The sequence below is a fragment of the Chaetodon trifascialis genome, chromosome 2 (genome assembly GCF_039877785.1).
Source record: "Chaetodon trifascialis isolate fChaTrf1 chromosome 2, fChaTrf1.hap1, whole genome shotgun sequence".
NCBI lineage: Eukaryota > Metazoa > Chordata > Actinopteri > Chaetodontiformes > Chaetodontidae > Chaetodon > Chaetodon trifascialis.
Window position 1 is genome coordinate 14,000,211 of NC_092057.1, and position 18,792 is coordinate 14,019,002.

At 43.3% G+C, this 18,792-nt stretch overlaps 1 protein-coding gene across 6 annotated transcripts in view; it reads left to right on the plus strand.

The window, feature by feature from the left end:
- adgrl3.1 (adhesion G protein-coupled receptor L3.1) overlaps window positions 1-18,792 on the plus strand; it is a 111,978-nt gene that overhangs the window by 42,716 nt on the left and 50,470 nt on the right. For 3 of the 6 annotated variants that reach the window (XM_070984553.1, XM_070984570.1, XM_070984581.1), the window contains exon 1: window positions 13,942-14,900. In XM_070984553.1, the coding sequence (XP_070840654.1) occupies window positions 14,231-14,900 (670 nt within the window). In that variant the 5' untranslated portion in view covers window positions 13,942-14,230. Of the gene's footprint in view, window positions 1-5,602; window positions 5,713-12,995; window positions 13,011-13,941; window positions 14,901-18,792 lie in introns of those variants that run through there. The other 3 variants (XM_070984590.1, XM_070984562.1, XM_070984576.1) reach the window with 3 other exon arrangements.

Here is an 18,792-nt window from a genome sequence, read left to right on the forward strand (position 1 = left end):
ACAACAAACTCTAGGAAAAAAGGGCAAGGAGACACCCTAGGAGAGAACAGGTGAGCAGGATCCTAACACAAACACACTAATGTGTCACATCCATACCTGTGTATCACTTTGCAGCTTGGTCTTCGCGGCCATTTTTCGTTCATTTGCCTCAATTAATGTCAGCTTGCGTTGAGCCACGCCAACCATCCCCACCCTTTCTTCCATAGTCTCATCGCCTCATTCAGGGTCCAACTGTCTAAAACAGACTTTTTTTCAGTCTGTTTTCTGCAACTTACCTCACAGTGTGGGTGAACAAGCCGAGAAAAATGAAATTGGTGACATTATGTCCGTATTGCGTGTTCCGACCATTGCACAACTCTCAGAGGGAGCTCTACCAAGAGATTTCTCAATATTCTGAATCGTAGATGTTCCTGCTGGTGTGAAAAGGGAAGCCAAAAGAAACTAACTCGGTTTTGAGGCACGTTGCAAAGTCGTTCAGGGATTGTAAGTTCTGTTCTTGAATATTTAGGTTTTTGTTCGATGTGTAGGAATGGAATTAAAAAAGGAAACAGAAAAATGAAAATATCTTGGCTGCGTCCAAAATCCTCTCCTTCACCGCTCCCTGTGTAATACAATAGTTTGAATGCATTGTACTGTGGGATTGCTAGCAGAAAGTTGTGTTCGTGCCAGGATTTCATGAGCTCACCATGTGTGTGCAGATATTTCACACTCAGGATTCTCGCATTAAAATAAAATGGTGAAAGGTAGATTTCTGACTATTGTTCCGCGGCGTTCAAGGAGTTTGCTAATGCTAGCAGCGGGGCACAGCAACCAGCCATTGTCAGTTGCAGATAATACAGAAAGTTGTCGTCTTCTCAGTGTAGTTTAGTGAGTGTAGTTTTGCTCACACCGGATGTGAAGTCTCATACTGACTTGCCATTCCAGGATGGTACCATATGGCAGCCATCTTACCTGGGTCCAGTGTTAAACTTGCTGTAAATGGAACATGGTGAAAAAGGCTTATTTTTCTTGGATTTTTCTAATAATACACCAATACTGTTATTTCATTTAATGTAATGAGGGTAAGATAACAGTCCCAGTCTAGAATTAACCAAAAAATAAAAATAAAAAATTCTGGTAGAATTTTGATTATTTTTGCTTTGTCCTTTCAATCATGCCGATAATCTCATAATCGTGCATTTATATTCATATTATTCAAGGTTGCTAATATGCGACATTAAGCAATATCTTTTTGTAACAGAACAGAAACAAAAGTATTTGCTCATTCTACATCAACTGCGCAAACAATAAAGTAAGTATAAAAACTATTCAATGGAATAAATTCTGTTTGGTATTTTTGTCATAGGGCATGTTCTTCCCACACCTGCATGGGTTCTCTCCGGGTACTCCGGCTTCCTCCCACAGACCAAAATGCTCATTAGGTTAATTGGTGACTCTTAATTGTCCTTAGGTGTGAGTGTGAGTGTGAGTGTGAATGGTTGTTTGTCTTGTGTGTTGCCCTGCGATCGACTGGCGACCGGTTCAGGGTGTATTCCGCCTTCCGCCCAATGACAGCTGGGATAGGCTCCAGCCCCCCCGCAACCCCGAAAGGGACGGTCGGGTATAGACAATGGATGGATGGATTTTTGTCATATACAGATATGCACTGATGATTGTTGGACAATATGTGCTCATAACCAGTAACTATCGCGCAGCAGGGCCCGTCATACTGATGCGTGGAGAGCATGAGTCTCCCTCGTCTCTTTGCTCCTCTTAGTAAAGATGCTGCTGCACAGCCGACAGCCATAGCTGCTGCCCATAGGTGGCCATCGTAAATGATACTCAGGTAAGCTGGTGGATGGTTATCCAGCAGGTTATGACCTAATATAGCACGTAGTGCTCAACACTGCCAGCGCTCTTGAGTGTTTACATTTTTACATGTACAGTACAGTTTAGTTCTGTATTTTAGGCCGGCTCAGTTTACTGTGTTCGTGTGTTTGTGTATGTTTATCATATTCAGACACAAAATTTGTATGTGTGAAGCATGTTCGCCTGTGTTGCAGATGACTCAGACAGCGTTGCAGAGTGCTTTGACTGTTTTCGAATGTTGATTCCAGAAGACTCTGCTGAGGCTTTCTGCGTCACTCACTCTCAGACACCTCTTTCAACTCGTGAGGATTAGTTCCCAGCTCTCACTTGCTCTGTAATTATATAGTTCTTCAACACATTTTTGCACTCGAGCACACACACACACACATGCAGGCAGATGTGAACGCACACAAATATTTATTCCATTTTTACATCTGCTCACAGAGACACGCGCACACACATACCTGCACACACACGTGCCATCAGCCGGCATCAGCCTCATCAAATCATCAGTCAGTCAGTTATGTTTATATGAGGGATAGAGACGGAGAGACAGAGACGGAGTGAAGGGAGGTCTGCCAAACAAAGTGAAAAACATCAGAGACAATAACAACAGCAGCACCCACTGCAGCATCGCAGCTTTCTCTTTCCCTGCCTGCCACAGCTCGGCTTTGTTAGTGAATAGTTTGTTTGTGTGTGTGTGTGTGTGTGTGTGTGTGTGTGTGTGTGTGTGTGTGTGTGTGTGTGTGTGTGTGTGTGTGTGTGTGTGTGTGTGTGTGTGTGTGTGTGTGTGTGTGTGTGTTGCACGTTGCAGGGAAGAAAGCCAGCAGGCAAGGCGGTATCCAGGCCACTGCCTTGTTTTGATGTGGTCATGCTAATTAAAAAAAGGAGCTTTTCTGCCAACACCGAGAAAAACACACACGTACAAGACATTGAGCTTTGTCGATGTTGGAGAGAATGTGGGGAGAAAAGCTATGTGTTGCAAAGGTGTGTGCGTTACGGTACGTGCATGTTCTGCATCCACATTCATCCTGGGTCAGAATGCAGAGAGGACGCGAATTGTGAATTTTTGCTGATGTTTTTATGTTTTGTTCGGCCGGATAAACGCATTGGCAGAGACGGAATGAGAGTAATAGAGAGAGAGAGAGAGAAAAGCGAAGGAGATGGAGGTGCTGGGGACATAAGGGAGTCTTTTTTGAATCTGACTCAGACTACTGGCTCAGACAGAATGGTGACGTCAGCACAGGCTTTACTAAGGATGGAGGGATGGAGGGAGAAACAGAGGGAGGCTGGCGATGACGCCCTGAGGGAGGCAGGAATGAGAAAGATATTAAGGAGGGAGGGAGGACTGACAGAGAGAGAGAGAGAGAGAAATAAGCCAGCAATAAGAGGCCTACCACATATATCTGGGTGTGACTTCGGAAACTGCAGCTAAGTGGGTTTAAGATAGATAAACAGAGGGAGAAAAAAAAAACAGACGGTCGGAATGAGAGACAAAGAGGGAGGAACAGAGAGGAATAATTCCTTGGCGGGAAGGATGAAGACAAAGGCTGAGAAAGAAATTAGTTTATTATCTGGGCTTAGAGAGTGTGGGGAGAAGGAAAAGAAAGGTAGTGCAGACAAAAATAGACAGGGAACAAAGGAGTGATAGCGGAGAGATTGAGTGTGCAAGAGATTATGTCAAATCTTTGCTCTATAGCTTCTTTTTAAAATACCAGTCAATAACCTTCAGTGCTTTTATGACTCAGAAGCCATGAAAGTCCTGAGAATATGAGCCTCTTTTGCAGTATCATAAAGCAGATATAAACTCACACACAGCCAGTGCAGAAAACCTACAATTTCACATTTGCATTTTTCCTTTCTTCCACTCTGCCTGCGCCCTGCATCTTTTCTCATGTATTATATTTCAGTTACTTGTGCATTCTGCAGGCTTTGTGCGGTGACTTTTTGATGTCATGCATTTTAACCGGCCAGTTCATGAGCTTCTTCTTGTGTCTGCTGGATTTTATTCCCCTCCTCTTTAGGGATGAGACATTTTTCGAAGCTCCTGGGGTTTCTCCGTGTTAACGGTGTTCAGGTTTTTCTCCCCTTAAAGTTTGTCTGATAATTAATCCTGCTTTTCCACCTGCGGCAGCACTTTTCTGTGCAGAGTTTTGAGGGGAAACAGGTAGCTCTAATCGCTCGTCCTCATCTCTCAGTGTGATGACATCACAACTGCTGGACAATTTTTTGCGCTAGCATATAGGTGAGGTCATTAAATGGGGCTTTGTGCTCTGATTCACCACTGAGGGCCAGTCAGTCGTGTCCATCGGTGGGTGTTGTGAGCAAAGTTGTGGCGGCGTGTCAGTTTGTGTCCCCCCCAGTCCAAAACTTGCACTGATGACAGGTGACCGATGATGAAGGCACCGGGGCAAGAAATTAAAAAGCACAGAGGCGAGAAAAACGAAGGCAGTGAGAGAGGAGAGAAGACTGGTGGGTATTGTTATTAGAATATGACAGACATCGCAACACATAGAGTTTTAAACCTTTTAAACTCCAATAACCCCTAACTCGACCACAGACACACCGGTCAGCAATAGACACCAATAAACGTCCCGCTAAGTGGGATGTGCAGCCCACATTAGCTCTCTGTGTTATATGTGAATATTGAACAAAAAAATTAAATTATCTCTCATGCATATTTCATTATGCAAATTGTTGAATGATACTGTAAGAAAGGAGACTTGAGGGGTTTGGCATGCTTATTAAAAATATCTCAATGGGAGAATCTGAATGTTTTTAATGTGAATGTCACCTGTTTGACAGGTGCACAGGAAGAGGGAGGGAGAGACCGAACAGTTGTACTAATTGAAAAAAAATATCCAGATGAGAAGAGAAAGGGTTGATCAGCCTTCTTAAAATAAACCTTTTCTTCTCGGGTCTTCATTGTCCCATAGTTTTGCACACAATATTTTTCATTCGCGCTATTTCAATAATTAATTCAGACCAGGAAGCCTCATTGAGATGAAGTGGCACTTCAGTGCGGGATAGCATTTTGCGTTATTAAATGCATCTATCATGATAATATATGGGCTCCAACCATCCTCCAACAAATTATCTTTGGTTTTGAGGATGGGCTTCGGCATGTTTAATTACAAACACTTACACATAAATGTCATACATGCATTCTTATAGCAGAACACCTGCATACATACAAACACAGACCCTCACAGGCACATACTAAATATACATAGTGTGCTGCCTGACATAACCTGTGCTAATAAGAGTGAGAAATACTTACTTTTTGTGTGTCAGAGGAGAGGGGCCCCCTGATAATTAAAATTAATTATCTGGAGTCAAAATACTCTTGAAGCCATAGGTTATTGTTCTCACTGCTGCACACACACACCCACCCACCCACGCACATGTACAGACACAAAAACATCAGAAGTGTTCTTGCACAATAGCTCTTCAGTAGCTGTTGTGGAGTTCTCTGTGGTACAACGTGTTCAAAGATTCCATTAGCGTACAGGTGTACCAGTAAGGACATATTCTGCTCTTGTGTCAGTCTAAAGGGTCCTCAAACACAAATGACTCTTAAGTGTCAGGGTGAATTTAATGGCTTTCTGAGTGGATATAATGCATCTCATTGCATATTACATCACACACTTTGGCCTTCAAAGACACACGTCTGCATCTTTCAGCGAGTGTTTGTGAGCATGTATCTGTGAATCTGGATGTGCTTAACTAACATATCTGCCTTTTCCTTGTATAGATGCAACAACCGTACGCAGTGTGCAGTGGTGGCTGGGCCTGATGTCTTCCCTGACCCCTGCCCGGGCACATATAAATACTTAGAAGTCCAATATGAGTGCGTCCCATACAGTAAGTAGCCATTATTTTAAGTGTTTTAACATTTCCTGACCTCTTCTGTCTGTAGTGGCACTGCTACAAGTCACACGTGTCTCGTCTTCAGTAACGCTATTCATCCGCATGTTGTGAATGTGAGTGAAATGTGTCTGAAATACTCTAAAATAATCTAATTTCAAGATCTTGATATATATTTGTTGTTAGATTAGTGAAAGATTAGCGATTGTGAAAAGCCTGCAGCGCTTCATGCTGACGTGCAGTTTGAATCCAAAGTGAGTTAATATGGGAAACTATGATGACAGCACTCACTGGGAAAGTCAGAGGGAGGAAGGAGGTGAAGGGGTTGGGGTGAGGATGGGCTCCAGTGATGACAGATGGTGAGACGACCTTTGACCATGTGATAACAGACTGGGAGGTCATATTCACTGGAGTGAAACATTCGTGGTTACAACCAACAACTGTGAAACTTTTTTTTTTTTTTTTTTTTTTTACAAGTATAGTTTTCCCCAAAATCTAGGTTACAGCGCACTGCATAATAAATGCATAAGGGCTCAGGGTGGAGACTTAGTGGATTAAAGGCATCTATTTGTCCTTGATGTTTATTTCACACTACACTCCAGCTTAGAGGGTTTGTATAAAGGCAAAGCTAAAATGCAACTTCTGTCTGTTTTATGAAAAAAGCTCTTTCTAAAGTGAATCCCTCAGTGCTGCCTCTCACTAGTTACTTTTCTATCAAAAGAGGGGTTCAAATTGACTTTGGTCACGTGCCAGCCATATTTGATATTTGCCACATCTCGGGTGAAAACCCTAAAAACAGCCAAGGGGGCAAAAACTCAATTAATACATAAATAATGATACATGCTATATAAGTTATGGTGCCTTTAAAATGCAGTGAGTGAGGACATATTAGTAAATAAGTAAAGAGTACATGCACTGAATGGAGCAGAGGATGTCAGACCTACATTTATAGCAGATTCCAAACATATCTTCCAGATGAGAGTAGATGATAATCAGTTTTTGTTTTAAATCCGTCCATATTACAGCACCTCCTTTGAAAAGCTGACATGAGTGCAGCGGGTGTTTTGCAATGAGAACGTGTCCATTTTTTTGCACACACGAGGTGCTGTATATCTCATTGCCGACATGTTTTGCTCGCTACAAATATCTCTGTGGTAGAAGTCATAAAAGACGGGAGGGCATTCAGCGTTGGAGTTGAGATGAGATATATTTGCGATTTGTTTACAACCAAAAAAAAGTCCATCTTCAAAAGTCAACTAAGTCTTGTCTGTACATCTTACTTCTGCCAAAAAAAACAGAAAAAGTCAACTAAGCCTCTCTTGTTTTGAAGACATTTTTTAAGTGAAATCTTGTTTTGAGTTGACTGCCTGATTTTAAATTATTGCCAGTTCTTTTTTTAAAAAAAGGTGACGCTTCTAGGAGAACTTGTTTTATGTCTATTAGGGAAACTTTTCAGCCAGAATATTAAACTTCTTTTCGCTGTCTTCCTACAACACGAAAAGTGTGAGTCAGGATCTTGAACGTTAGTTTTAAACGCTTATTTCCTCCAAAGTGCTGCAGAAATCTTTTTCTAACATGGCCTGAGTGTATAGCCTTGGCACCGTGGTCCATACAGACGGCCAAGGTGATCTCCCACACTGAAGCATTCAATTATGTCTGGGTAAACGGCTCTTGCCTGGCGTCTAGAATGACCAGCAGATTAAATAATAGGACTATCAGAGCCCTCTCTGGAGCAGATGGAAACACAACCTGATACCTGCTTAATGCCCCACCAAGCGCGCGCGCCCGCGCTCACACGCCGCACACATGCATGCATCCAAACAGGGTGTGTGTTTTCGCTCTTGTGTTCATTTGAAACTTGTCTGCATGTTTTGTCTTTACCGTCAGAACAGCGCACCTGCTTGAAAATAGGTCACTACTCATTTCGCAGATTAATCACTGTGAAGAACAGTAGCTCAGGTACAATTGAGTGCAAAGGGAGATGAGTTGCGTGCTGATCTGATAGACAATGGGTCTGTCAGGGTAACATTTCCACAACCCCCCCCCCCCGCAAAAAATAGACAGCATCTGAAACCAAAGTCATGAGAGAGCTCAGCTAACAGAGGGAGGGACATGAAGAGAGAGAGAGAGATGGCACAGTGGAGAAAAAGATAGAGAAGGAGAGAGAGAGATGGAGCATTGTAGAGGGAGATAGAGAGAGAGAGCCTTTGTGAGTACATTAGCAGTTTCCGTGTTCTGACTAAGTGTTCAGGCTGGATCAGGTAGCGCTGTGATATACTACCTGGCTCCTGTGGGTGAGTTTAGCCATGAGAAATGTTGCACAACGTTGCAGAGAAAAGTACGGAGTGTAAAGGTGAAACAGGTCCGAGGATAGTATGAGTTCACGTCAGTTGCTTTGTCTGTGAATACCTCAGGTTTTACGTGGCGAGACCCTTCACAGAGCCCTCGTATCGCATCCTTCAAATATTTATGGAATCAATTTTCTTTGAAAGGTGTAATCATGTCTGAACCTTAGACAGAGATACTCCTGTTCGCTGACATTCAGGCCGGAGATCCAGCTGTCTATGATCAAGCTGGCGTGCCTGCCATAGCAAATCAATGCTGTCAGTCCCGTTGTTGTGAAAGATACGTTTTGTAAGACATTAAGCGGTGATATATCTCCAAAATGTTGCCATAAATCAAGAAGGATCAATAAAGGAGGCTTGTTTTCTGAAATATATGACAGTGCACTCAAACTGTCATGTCCCTAAAACACTCACAAGCTGCAACTTTAACAAATCATCATGTTTACATTGGAAACAAGAGTTGGCTTTTGTGCACTCAAATGGCTAATGCCAAGGGACATCCATAACTCAAGCGGGCATCCCTCAGCGTTAAGCGCACTGGCAGCGCTGGTTGGTGAGTGTAAACACCTGACCCACAGCGATCACCTCAGAGACCAGGCGTTGCTAATCACACACTGATTGCAGCCAAGCCAAAGAGTCACTTCTTCATCCTGTGGACTTACTTTTCCAGAGCCCTGATGCTGAAGTCGAGCTGCTACGTTTCTCGCTGCATGGATATTGTAAACAAATCTCAAAGTGGGTTGTAAAACAGGTAATTAAATTATGTGCGGTTCAGTTTTCAGGGAAATTTTGCCCCTCCACCTCCCCCTTCTTTTTTTTTTTTTTTTCTTCTTGAGGATTCTTGGCTTGCGCTACCTTCACAGCTCTTCATCTCTCCTCCCTGCACTGCGGGTTTCTGGCTGTTTTCCAAAGCTAAAATCAAGTGCTCTCTCGCTTTCTCTCTCTGGTTCTCTGTGGTATGAGTGTGTGGCAGTCAAGTGCCAAACTAGCCAGCTAGCTTTGGCGGTAATTAGCCACCTGTGTATACTTTCTCATAGCACTGCAGGCAGACTATAAATATCCATACATTAGCACACTACTGTACAAATTGCTTCTCCGAGGCAGCTCTCACACAGGGATACATTTAATCTCTACAAAGACGCTATGCTGCAGAAAAAGAGATATGATGATTTGTATTGTTTCATTCATGGTCATCCATTAAAAAAAAAAGAAAAAAAAAAAGATGAGAACGCTTGGAATTATGTCTACGCATTCGCTCATCTTAATGCAATACACCCTGGCTCTCCAACTGTCATTATGAAGCAATTAGCCTACTACCACGTTTAGTGTATTAATCAGAAAAGCCAGTGATATGTTATGCAATACCCATGCAGTCTATTTTAGACAATAGAACTTGGCTCAGTAGGAAAGCTAATTAAAAGATAAAATCACCTTCTTGTTTGTCCAATTAAAGACTTCTGTCAGATTGGACCCTTGGAATAACTTCATCATGATAACATGTGTGCGTGCATGCGTGCGTGCTGTTGTGGAAACAATGGCTCACAGCTAGGATTCGGTCCTTGCGTCCGTGCGTGCCTTTCTGTATGGGCATGTACAGTACTGTCTGTGTGTGTTTGTGCGTCCACATATGCAGGCAATTTTGTGTTTCCCAGAGAGAGCGAGGGAAGATGGAAAGGGACCAAAGAGACAGAAGGAGAGAGACGGAGTGAGGGAGCGACAGCGGAAACGGAGATAGAGAGAAATAGGTTAGACGAGGCCAGCAGACGAGGAGCAGAAAGAATGAATTAACTGATAAAAGACACAGTGCGAGAGGTGGACCGGGCTTGGGTTAGGGGGAAGTGGTGGAAATATAGAGGACGGAGCGGGGAGAATGATGGAAGAGAAAGGCACAGCGTGGAGCGACGAGAGAGAATGGCAGGTGAGAATGAGAGGACAGAGAGGAAGAATAGAATAAAGCGGGGCGAGAGAGGAAAAGGTCCGTGTCCACAAATGACCTTGGGCTTTCGCCGGCTGAGCTGATTGGAGATCAGAGATAATAGTGGTGAGGCTGCTGTCGCCACTCGTCTGCAGGACCACGCATATGCGCACATTACACACATTCACGAGCGCACACACCGTCTTTCCTCCTAGACGAATACCTCCTTAATAAACCATATGCTTTCAATAAAAATGCTAATTATCTTTACACTGCAGCACAGTCAAGTTAACACTGCTTCTGTGTGTGTGTGTGTGTGTGTGTGTGTGTGTGTGTGTGTGTGTGTGTGTGTGTGTGTGTGTGTGTGTGTGTGAGTGAGAGAGAGAGGAATAGAAATGGAAAAAGAGAGGGAAAAAGACAGAGGAGGCATCCAAGGTACAGTGTCGGAGCCGTTCATGTGATTAAAGACATTTTGAAAAATTGAGAAGATAGCATGGCAGATATTAATGAATATTTAGATGATTTTTAATGAATGTGCAACTAGACAGGCGACACAGTCTCACAACAGAGCATTACTGTTGGTGTTATTGTTCTGCTGTTGTTTTCTAATATTCATTCAAAGCCTTGCAAGGAATAAATGAGCACATTTCTTTTTCTTTTTTTTTTCTTGAGTTGCTACAGAACCAACTCTTCAATAGTGCAGTCTAAGTGGTTTTGCAAATGATCAGTCAAAGATACTAAGCAGATAAAAACATGCTACACCTCTGCAGGATTCAATTATGAACAACACTGAGAGCAAGATTGAGAGAAGATGCTTTCTTGTTGACATTTTCTCTGGGAATAAAGGACGTTTTCCGGCGAGCTGCTGTCGTTCATGTTTCTTCTTTTCTTTCTTGAGCCACTGTTGGCGCTGAATTAGCGGTAGCACAAAAGACATCTCTGTCTGAACTCACCTTGAGAAAACCTTTTGACAAATGTATGTTTACCACTGTAAAGTCCTGCACACCAAAAGATGAACAACTGCGATGCGTGAAAAACATTTCTTATCCTTGGCGTGGAGATTAAAAACACAGATGCCTTGAAAAAAATAGCATCGCAATGAGGTCACCGACAGAGGCACTCGCTAATCTGGCGAAACAACGAGCAGCAATACAAATTGAATGACATTTGTTTGACATTTTGTGTGCCATTTAGTATATTTGTTGCTGCCATACTTTTTCATTTGAAATCTGTTAGTTACCAAGAACCTTGAACTCTGCGTGTTTTTCATTGTGTCTGGGAGGTTGTAGGAGAGACTCAGGTGATGTGCAGTCCTTGCTCTTCAGTGTCATTAATCCCCGTCTTCTCAACCGCAAAGTGTCTCTTTGTATCGTTTAAATGTGTGCAAGTATGTGTGTTTCTTCCATCAATATCTGCTGTTCCATCGCACGCACACACTCACACACCGCCCTGCGGAGACACACTATCTGCTTTCTTTCCCAGCTTTTCACACAAGGGAACCGCTTCCTTGTGGTGAATGGTAACGGCGCACACGCAAACACATGTACGCACTCACACAAACACACACAAGTGTACAACACGCGCACACACTTTTTAGGTTTAACACGATCTCCTTCCAGAGATTGCTTATTTATCGGGAGTTGTGCTAAGCCGCACTAGTTACTATGCATTTTTCATGAGCCTAGGATTTAATGGTTGCTTGTGTTTGTGTGTATGTGTGTGTGTGTGTGTGTGTGTGTGTGTGTGTGTGTGTGTGTGTGTGTGTGTGTGTGTGTGTGTGTGTGTGTGTGTGTGTGTGTTTCTGTGCGTCACATGTGTTTGTGTATGTCTTGTGGTTGGTGATGAGTTTTGGCTTTAATGTGCTAAAGAATTTATGCATGTACTGTGCAATATGTAGTGCACTTGGGCTATATATAAACATGTGGCATCCGGAAGCCCTTCCAAATGTTTTTCCTTTGAGGACTCAGCTCTCTCTCTCTCTCTCTCTCTCTCTCTCTCTCTCTCCTTTCCTTTCCTTTCCTCTCCTCTCCTCTCCTCTCCTCTCCTCTCCTCTCCTCTCCTCTCCTCTCCTCTCCTCTCCTCTTGGGAGACCAGTTCCATTCAGCACGTCTCTAACGGTCTTGAAAGACACAAGGGCACTGCCTGCAGGATTAGGTTTCTGCCATGTTCACATTCCACTCAGTCCCCCTGGGAGAAAGGTGGGATGGAATTCGTATGTTTAAAAGGTTTCGAGCAAGTGCGCACATTTCATTGTGGGGCCGACATGAGCAACCTTCTGTCGAAGCTCTGAGGATAAAGCTTTGAATATAATAGACAGGGAATTGGTGTTGGGGTTGAGGCAAACCAGTGCATTCAGTGTGCTTCCACCTCCACACACAGATGATTACACACTCATGCGCAGAGTCACACAGAGTAGGTGACATACACAAAACATTTGCACACCCACTGTGCATCAGAAAGCATTTTAATGTGGTCGGTTTTGGCTCGTCCACTGAAATGCTATCCCAGTAATCAAATCAATTTTCTGGTTTTCATTGCTCTGTTGCTATTAGCATACATTAAAAAGCTCATTATTTCAGGTCAGTTTGTATTGCTGTGTTTTGTCGTGCTCTGGGAGGATGTTTTTCCATGCTGTGTCATGGTCTTGTGTGTTTGCTCTCAGTGTCTCTCTCCCTTTTTCCGTCGGTCCGCGCGGCACATGTGTGTGTTCCTCCACGTATGTGTGTACAACACATGTGAGATACTTTACTGTCAGATAGCATCCCAGTTGCAGTGCAGTCTCCTCAGACGCTTACGTAATGTTATTACCAATCACACATGGAGAGCATCCTGGCACTCTCACAAGGTTAGGATGAAATATGAGAACGATTATGGAGATCTGAGATTGTATTATCATGATTTCCTTATTATTGCATCATTAATCTATTTTTGTCTCTTGTCTCTCTCTCTCTTTCTCTCTCTCCCTCCCTCCCTCTCTCCCTCTCTTTTGCCTTCAAATCTGTTGCCTTTGGCTCATGCAGAAGTGGAACAAAAAGGTAAGTCTGCGAAACAAGCACGCCCACATTCACACATGCACACATGCTCAAGATCCGGGGTTGGGTGTCACTTTTTGATGCCGGTGCCTGAAGCGTTTTGTACCTCATGGCAGACTGACATCTCTTTCAAAGTCAGTGTTTCTATATTAAGACAGCTTGATCTCAGCATATAGAGGCAATTTCGAAACACTGGTTCTCATTAGACACACTCCAGGCCCATATTATTCCATGGTATCGTGTAGAATGTCACTTAACAAACTCTCCACGGGTCGAGCACATTTTTATGATGAGCCAATGAACAGAGAATTACATTGACATTTAATATTTCAAATGCTTCCCCGTGATATGAAAATTATGCCAGCGCTTTGAATAGCCAATGAAAATTAAATCAATATTCCCAGCCCTTGCATGGGATCTGGATTTCTATTATTGGGAAGAATGGGAAAACCACAGTGCACATCTGGCCTGTGTGTGTGCGTGTGTGACAACATTCCCGTAAAATTACAAAGGTCCCTATGACTCCGGTCGCACTGGCTTCCCAGAATTTACTACATCTCCCACATCACTCATAAAACATGACCCCAGTATTCCAAGATGGGAATACCAAGCACGGAGTGGGAAATGAATTATGGTAACAATTGCAGAAACAGCAGGCGATAAAAGACATGTTCGGTTCTACAGTTGGTTGTTCTTGACAGAGATAGAAAGGGAGAGAAGGAAAGAAAGAGCTATGAGACTAATGAGGAGCTGGGGAGGGAGGAATGGGAATAGAGGGAAAGGGGGGAAGTAGAGCAAAATGTGCCATTTTCTCTTTTTCTCTGTGCTGTGAGAGCAGGGTATTATCTGTTGAATAGGAGGCATGCTGTTGCTGTGCTTAAGAGTGACAGTGACTATACAACATCCAAATCACAACACAGTGAGCCTATCATGTCATCGTCACTCACTGGTGGTTAAGGTTAAGTTAAAACACAATGTAACATTTATGAAAGGAGGCAAACATTTTGCAGGCACTGTCGGAAAAATCTGGAGAGAGGAGTTGACATTTTACAGCGCCTGCATGAAAATGCGTCTAATGTGAAAATTTTGTCACTCGTTCCTCAGTTTTTCTCTGCCCTGGCATTCTGCGGGGAGTGTACCAAAGCGAGCATCTCTTTGAGTCTGATCACCAGTCGGGCGCATGGTGCAAAGACCCTCTGCAGGCCTCAGACAAGATCTACTACATGCCCTGGACACCATACCGCACAGACACGCTGACAGAGTACTCGTCAAAGGAGGACTTCATCGCAGGCCGCCCCACCACCACCTACAAACTCCCACATCGTGTGGATGGGACCGGTTTTGTTGTATATGACGGCGCACTGTTCTTCAACAAGGAGCGCACCCGCAACATTGTAAAGTTTGACCTGCGCACTCGCATCAAGAGCGGCGAGGCCATCATTGCCAATGCCAACTACCACGACACCTCGCCATACCGCTGGGGGGGCAAGTCGGACATTGACCTAGCGGTGGACGAGAACGGGCTGTGGGTGATCTATGCAACGGAGCAAAACAACGGGCGCATCGTGGTGAGCCAGCTCAACCCCTACACCCTGCGCATTGAAGGCTCGTGGGATACCAGCTACGACAAACGCTCTGCCTCCAACGCCTTCATGATCTGCGGAGTGCTGTACGTGGTCAAAACCGTCTACGAAGATGACGACAATGAAGGGACGGGGAACAAAATCGACTACATGTACAACACCGATAAGAGCAAGGAGATGACAGTTAACATACCCTTCCCTAACTCCTACCAGTACATCGCTGCAGTGGATTACAACCCGAGAGACAACCTGCTGTACGTGTGGAATAACTACCACGTGGTCAAGTACTCGCTGGACTTTGGCAACAATGGTAGGTCTTACATTCAACCCAGTTCCTCTTTACTCCTCCTCACCCTCCTCCTCCTCCTCCCATCATTCTTAATGGTTTTCAACTTAGCACTGTGTGTAATAAGAAGAAAAAAGGTGCATGTTTGAGTACTTTCCCCGACTACAATAATTGGACAGGCTCTGATGTGATTTTTTTTTTTTTTAAATCTTCACATAAAATACCTTGGCATATGTGCAGTTCTTTTAATATTCATTCATTTTAATATTCACAATGATAAATGCTTTTTGTTGTGACATAAGGAATACTTACAGCCACTAATCTTCCCCCAATAATTAATTCTGCTAAATGACTTAAAAAGGAAGAAAAGCACCATCTGTGCTGTCACGATTCTCAATTATGACTATTCCCCCACCGCCCCACCCATGGTATCTACATGTCTTTAGAATTCAAAGACACAAAAACTTTTCAAGCTGGTTCTGGATATACCATTTACGTTCTAGATGTAAGCAAATATGCGGTTTGTGGAAGTGTTTCTGCTTTATTTAACCAAAGAGAAACTCGCAAAGGCATCAGAAAGACTACCTTGATCTCTGCCTTCAGAGGAATATTTCTAATGATGTCATGCTGTGCCTTACATACTGTAAATGCGTCTTGCCTTTTACTTTACCGCTTGCCAGCACTTTACTTCAGTTTCCCCAGCTGTTTAACAAATCCTAATGCACGTCTCGAGAATGCAGCCAGGAGCGTCGGGAGGGAGGATGAACTAATGCTGCTTTCATACAGGATGTCCGCTTTAGACAATGTGAAGATGCTTCAACCTGTGTTTGACTGGTTCTGTTTTTGTTGGTTTATTGTTGACCCAAATTCAGAGGTTACTGTTATTTTCTCTAGAAAAAAAAACTCTTTGGAGTTTAGTACAGTAAAGCTGCATTGATCAATATTTTGAGTGAAAAGGAGCTGCTCATAGAAGCAAATCCACAGATAGTTACTACTTGACTCCAGTTCTAAGCATTTAGCCATATTTCAGATTATTGTTTGGGTTTTATGGCCCACAACTTTGCTGTTTTGATAGACTCTCACTGCTCTCATGAAACATTTTCCAGCCACAGCTATTATTTTTTTTACCAAAAGCATTGATAAACTACCTGTACGCTACCTGCTCAGCACCAAACAGCGGACAATCAAAGTTAGCGAGTAGCTGGTGATTTTAGTGGTGCATTCAGTGGTTAAAAGCCAAATATTTCCCTAAGGGGTTGGTGGAGACCAAAACAGAGCTAAAAGAAAAGTGAATTTTGAACTTGCATTCGTCTTACAGGGTGAGAACATCAATGTTATGTTGTGGCCAAAAAGTCCATTCATCTTTGTGTTTGGTTGGTTGCGGTTCTTCAGTATGAAACTCACTGATATGCTTGTTTATCTAAGCTGTACAGCGTCATACCCATTTTCAACCCAGGTCCAGAGGGTCATAAATCCAGTTTGCAGGTGGTCTCATTTATATAAACCAATAATATGGGTGTTAACTATCATTGCTGTGTCTGTCTGAAAAGCTAAGGAATACTGTCTGACCCAGAGCGACTCTCTGTCAACCCTGTTGTGAGGTTAGAGTGAACCCTCCTCTCCTTTCTTTGCCTGGATGGAAGGGCTTAGGCCTCTGGAGCCTGAAGGGCTATTTGCCCAACGTAATTGCCTTTCAGCACCTTTCTATGGAGTGGTCAAGGCAGTCTGGCTGCGTGTCTTATTAAATGATGTCTGAATTAATGCATGCTCTTACACGCAGTTAGGAGGCACAGAACAAGGAATTATAGAGAGAGGCAGCATTAAACTTGGTTTCTACCGATCAGTGTGCATGTGTGAAGTGAGGCCACGCTGTAAAAATGTGTGCGTGTGTGCGTGTTTATGCATGCATAATGGTGTGCACGGCCGTGTCGTAATGTGCTAATGCACTTAGAGCATGAGTTTGTGCTTCTCTATTCATGAGCGCGCATATGTGTTTATTGGTGTACGCTTGAGAGTGTGATCACTCTCATAATGGAGCTCGGGGTGTCTCTGGAGGCTCTAAAGAGATCAATGGGGATTCAGTGTGGAGAATGACCTCCAGTGCACAGCAACAAGCCAGACTGCTGACCAGCAGGAGATAAATACATACAATCAATGCAGCCCCACTCCTTTACTTGCCTCCTCGCTCCGTTCCCTCACTCAATGAAGACAAGGATTAACTGCATGATTTTCTCATTCTTTGGAAAATGAGGCGACAAGTCGATTCATTCCACTTTTATGTTGTTGTATGTGGACCCTATATTTTGCTGTTTGTTCTGTCTAGACTTGTCTGAGGCATTTTTTTATGCTCACTATCAGTAATTAAGTATATTCTATGAAGTGGCTGTGATCAAACCTGGTATGTTCCAGCCCTGGTGGGTTTTTTTTTTGTCTTAGTCAGTGAGGAAACAGGCCAAAGGAAGGGGCCATTCTGAGGGTTTCCACTCATTACTGATGTAGCGTATTGCTCGCCCTGCTTTTGTTTCAGCGCATGTGGATTTCTTAAAGATATAAAACGAGACAGGAAATGGGCCATGGAGTGAGATAAGGCCGAGGAAGGCCACTGAGGACTCAGTGTAATTGGGGTACAGCATAGAGCACCACTTACAGTGTTTTGTCTGTCCAGCTGGTAACAAAGGCCATTTAGAAGAGTTCATTCTGAAGTATTGTCAGTGTTTGGACTCAAGACACACATCCTCAATTAAGTGAAAATAAGTCTTAATTTAAGACATAATTTTGCCAATTCTGTAATACTAGATTTCAGTTCTATACACTGCTGTGTGAGATGATTGGCCTGTTTTTTTTGTTTTGTTTTTCATAAATAAACAAGAAGGGGTTCAGGAAAAAAAAGTGTTTATATCCCTCTAAGTATAAGGTATTGAATAAAGTTTTGAAGCATAAGAATTTAAACATCACTGGGAGGATATAAAAAGGAAAGTTAGTTCACTGTAGGCCAGCAGATAATATAAAGGTGTACTCTCATGTATTCCATCACACCAATGATGCAGCAGAAAATGATCTTTTTGAAATGCATATTCTCCCTCCCTTGGTACTTGAGAAGAAAGTGGACTGCCTCTCTGCATTCATTGTTTCCCATGTCTGTTTGTGTTTCTTCTTTGTCTCTTAAATACCCGTTCTTTCTCCCTGTCTCTCACACAAACATGTTCACTCACAATGGCAGGAATCTCGATATTTCCCCTTCCTCCTCTCATATATCTTTCTCTTTAACTCTGTGTTTTGCACTGTTTTTCTCTCTGTCGCCCTTATCTGCCGCTTATTTTGCCTTCCTTTTTCTGCGCTCAACCCTTTACCCCACTCACACAAGGCGATTTCATCGAGTGTCCTTAGATGTATATATCATAGAGGCCCAGTGCGTGGATGCCGACATAGAGTCAAAGTCACTTGCGTCTGTGTTACCCCATCCTCCTGCCACACGCTCCCCAAACACTCCCTCACTCTCTACTGTTTATGGAGTTGTTTCATCATGTCTTCTTACATGCATATTATAGAGGCCTGCCCTACGCAAGCGGCATGGCTCCAATGAAACATTTGAATAATTTATCACCTCCAGTCTGCCTTGCCACACTTTAGAAAGTTTTCCCAACAAAGTCGCAAAATTATTCATGTTATCTGCATCTTCAGGAAAGGAGGGGCCAACAGAGCCAAAACTGAATAGATCCCAGTGTGTACACACTGCCTTTCCCATGTTTGTTTCACCCTTATAATCTTTCTCTATCCCAGTCTCATTTTCTCCTGCTACCTGCACCTCTTTGTATTTTTTTCTTTCATCCTTGCTGCAGATTTTCACAGGCTTTAAGTCTCACAAGCACTGTGTGTTCACTTTGTCGTGCTGCCACCTCACTCGAGCCCTTTAAGG